The sequence below is a fragment of the Aplysia californica genome, unplaced genomic scaffold (genome assembly GCF_000002075.1).
Source record: "Aplysia californica isolate F4 #8 unplaced genomic scaffold, AplCal3.0 scaffold00863, whole genome shotgun sequence".
In the NCBI taxonomy this organism is placed as follows: domain Eukaryota; kingdom Metazoa; phylum Mollusca; class Gastropoda; order Aplysiida; family Aplysiidae; genus Aplysia; species Aplysia californica.
The window spans coordinates 169,735-173,388 of record NW_004798133.1 but is presented as its reverse complement, the minus strand read 5'-3'; the positions used below and the strand labels follow the sequence as shown (position 1 = coordinate 173,388).

The following is a 3,654-nucleotide window of genomic DNA, read 5'->3' as shown; positions in this document are numbered from 1 at the left end:
CTCTCTTTCTCTCTCTCTCTCTCTCTCTCGCCTAGAATCGTAGTCATAATGTAATCAAACCCTCTCTGCCAGCCATCTGTATAGCCTATAAATCGTCGGCCTAGAGTACAACTATCGTATGTCCACTTGTTCATGAAATCTGAGATTTTAAAAAAAACCCAAGCACATAACCTGAACCCAGTTGTCATATTATGTCCCAAGCGGATTTAAAAAGAACTGTGGAAACTCCAAAAGCATTATTTTTTATACACTTTGTTTTGTCGTATCTCCATTTGAGCTAATGGGGTGAGAGAGTGCCATCACGTGATTTTGAGGTCAAAGCAAGCAAAATAGCATCGTCTGGAAGAGGACTGTTCAACGATTAAGAGACCCTTAAACTTAAAGTGCATGTTCATTGAATTTGAAGGATTAATTTGGTGAGTGTGTCTGTATATTCCAAATTCTTTAAATTCTATGTATGCCCTTGTTTAGCAATCATCTGGTATAGCACTCTTAATTGTTTTGTTTTTGTAGTGCCTGCATAGACATTGTTTGTGCCTCATCTTCTAACATAAGTTGTGGTTCTGTGCCTGGGATTGGGGGGGGGGGGTCCCAACGCTTGGTTCTTTCTATTTATTTTTTTTCTGCTATAGATTGCTTTTATTTTTACCCTCTCTGTGAGTTGAGTAAGATAAAATCTCCCCTGGTCCAGGAGACCCAGCACTACCGGTTGTGCATGTAAAATCAAAACATAGCTGGTGTTATGCTTTTTATTGTTTCTCTACACCAAAAATTATTGTTGCCTTAAGTCTTATGAACATGGGTGTTTCACTGCCACAATTTGCATAGTCGTGTATCTGAGTTTTTACTTTAAATTGTAACACCTTCGTCTCATTTTAACAAAAGGCACATTGCTTGATAATATTAGTAATGTGTGTGTGTTTGTGTGTGTGTGTGTGTGTGTGTGTGTGTGTGTGTGTGTGTGTGTGTGTGTGTGTGTGTGTGTGTGTGTGTGTGTCTGTGTATATGTGTGTATTTTATACAGGCTGGTGGGGCACCTGAGGTCTATTTTGGCTATTACAAGGCCTAGAGTGCCCATATTCGCAGTGGGACATCCTGAGCTATTGGGGATTTTAAATCAATAGTTCAAAAAGTCTATTGTGAATCGGTTGCTATGGAAATGGCGGCCATATTGGATGTGTATACCTTTTTCAATTCCATTTTATTCCCTTATTTATCAACCGATTCACTTCTAATTTGGCCTGCCAACAGTAAATATGTAGCTCTTAAATTTGGCTTGTTGAATTTTTCATATATGCTTTTTATATGACACTTACAATTGGGATGTTGCCCAAAAAAAAGTGAAAAAAATTGAAAATTCATGCTTTCTTAGCCCATAAATCAAAAACTACTCCTTTAATCAAAATTCAACGTGCCAAAATTTAGAAATAGGTGTTGTTGGTATCCTGTGAAAGTTACATTGAAATTGGACTAGAAACAGAGCAGAAAAATGGGATAATGTGTGAACAAATAGAATTGTGAGAAAACAGCCGATAAAGGTAAGAAAAGGCTAGAAAACATGATGTGTGCTTTCGCAGAAAAAACTGACCAAAAAACCCACAGCTTTAGGGTGTAGCAAGGCTCACATACGTTTCTGGGTATTGTTCAGGAAATGTCCAGGTACTATAATATGTAATAAACCCAATTTGAAAAATTTGACCCCAAAACACGATTTCTAGTTGCCCCAACAGCCCTTAATACATGTAGGTTTGGAACGTTTTTCTTCTTTCACTTTGACCTGCTGTTTCTATTTCCATCTATCAAATATTTTAAATGTTTTGACTTGATACAGCATTGCGCCCATTTTGTCAAGAGGCAGTTTTCCTTAGTAAAAACCAGAGCACTCTAAGAGAGAAAGAGGTGGAGGTGGTGAGGAAAAGACGAGCAGCCAATAGCGACCTATTCTTGTTTTAATCTTTGTTCATGAGGAACGCGATATCAAAACATATTTGCTATTGAGAATGTAATGAATGGCTGGAGTCATTTTTTTTGTTGTTGTCTACACGCTACCAGTTTTACTATTGCACAATGTCCGTGTGGAATAACAAGGAAACTGGGCGCTTTTTCGGTACTTCCCACCCCGCTTATTTGGACCTAGATCTAGATATATCTAGATCCAGATCTAGATTTAGATCAGAAGGCTATGTTTGATGCGCAGCGAGCGAGAGATATCAAACCTAACGGCAAAACATCAAATTATGGTAAAGTGCCCCCCCCCCCTTTCCCCTTTGAAAACCCCTCCACATTCTTTTTAGATTTCTAGCTGTCCCCCTGAAACCCCCCAACATCTACTCTTGGGACCAAAACCGGCGAATAGTAATTGGGGGGTGGGGGGGGGCTACTGAAAAAGTAAACTGTTCTACAGTTCATCGAACATTATCGAACGTTGCCAGTTTTGTGGAAGTAGAATATTTGTGTGTGTGTAGGTACTTCTTTTTAATAGCCATTCTTTAGCCCAGATGGTCCTGTTTCTAGATTTCTTTTTGGATTTGAGAACAAAAAATGCTGCCAAATCATCCAGGTAGCTTGCTTCAGCTATTGTTGACGTTTTTTACCTAGATATAGCTACAACAGTCCAAGGACGGATAAAAAAAAACTGTACGTCTAAACGGAACTTCTCTTTCTCTCGTCGACAAACTGCCATTTTACCGATGACTCAGATCGAGCGTCCGTCGGTTAAACTGTCAGTTTGTCGATCAGCGAACTGTACGTCTAAATACGGCTAAGAGCTCATGCGGCCATGAGACACGCTTGTTGAAAAGACGTAAATAATCAAAAGTAATATAGAATTGTATGTATGTATGTATGCAGTGGCGGTTCGTGGTTTATAGAACTGACCGGCCATCATTCACATAGACGCTTTCTTCCTCCCCCTCCCCCCACCCCCTTCCTTCTCAACACACACACACACACACACACACACACACACACACACACACACACACACACACATACACATTCTCTCTCTCTCTCTCTCTCTCTCTCTCTCTCTCTCTCTCTCTCTCTCTCTCTCTCTCTCTCTCTCTCTCACTCTCTCCTCATTTTATACCCCTACTTTCGCCATCCCCACCCCTTCCCCCACTCACACACACACACAGCACTGTAAACATGTAAATATAATGTGAAGGAGCTGAAATATGGTAGTGTCAAGAAACAATATTATGATTAAAGTGTGATGGAAGTTACTGAGTCAATAGATACTGACTTGAACGGCATAGGAAAAGAAACACGACTAGAGTCTATGCTAGAAAACATACTGAAAGTGAGAAGCACAATAAACTGCTGGTCATGGCCTCCGGTACTTTTACTTTCTACACACCCATACACAATATCGACGTGCACTTGACCTGTAAATATGTAATAAGAACAGTACTGTATGATGGCAAAAAGTCAATTGATACTGTACCAATGACGCTGTCCCATGCAGATTAAGTCTACGATAAGATACTATAAAAAGCTGGACAAAGTTAGCACACAACAGTTTTCCATCATTATGTAATCAAACGTTCTTCATCACACTTCTCAGTTCTAAGACCCCTGTTGTAACCTTGGAGTAACTATGTAGGGAGAGGCCCTAACGTTGCGTCGCCCGCTCAACAGTTCCAACCAAGTTGA

The 3,654-nt window shown here is 40.0% G+C and overlaps 1 protein-coding gene across 1 annotated transcript in view; it reads right to left on the bottom strand.

The window, feature by feature from the left end:
• The window catches only part of LOC101849799, a gene marked incomplete at its 5' end in the record, with an annotated part of 22,182 nt that extends 18,644 nt beyond the window's left edge, over positions 1–3,538 (bottom strand). Inside the window, one exon of the mRNA XM_013089039.2 lies at positions 3,446–3,538. Within this exon, the coding sequence (XP_012944493.1) occupies positions 3,446–3,538 (93 nt within the window). The remainder of the gene's footprint in view (positions 1–3,445) is intronic.
• Between the last annotated feature and the right edge of the window lie 116 nt (positions 3,539–3,654).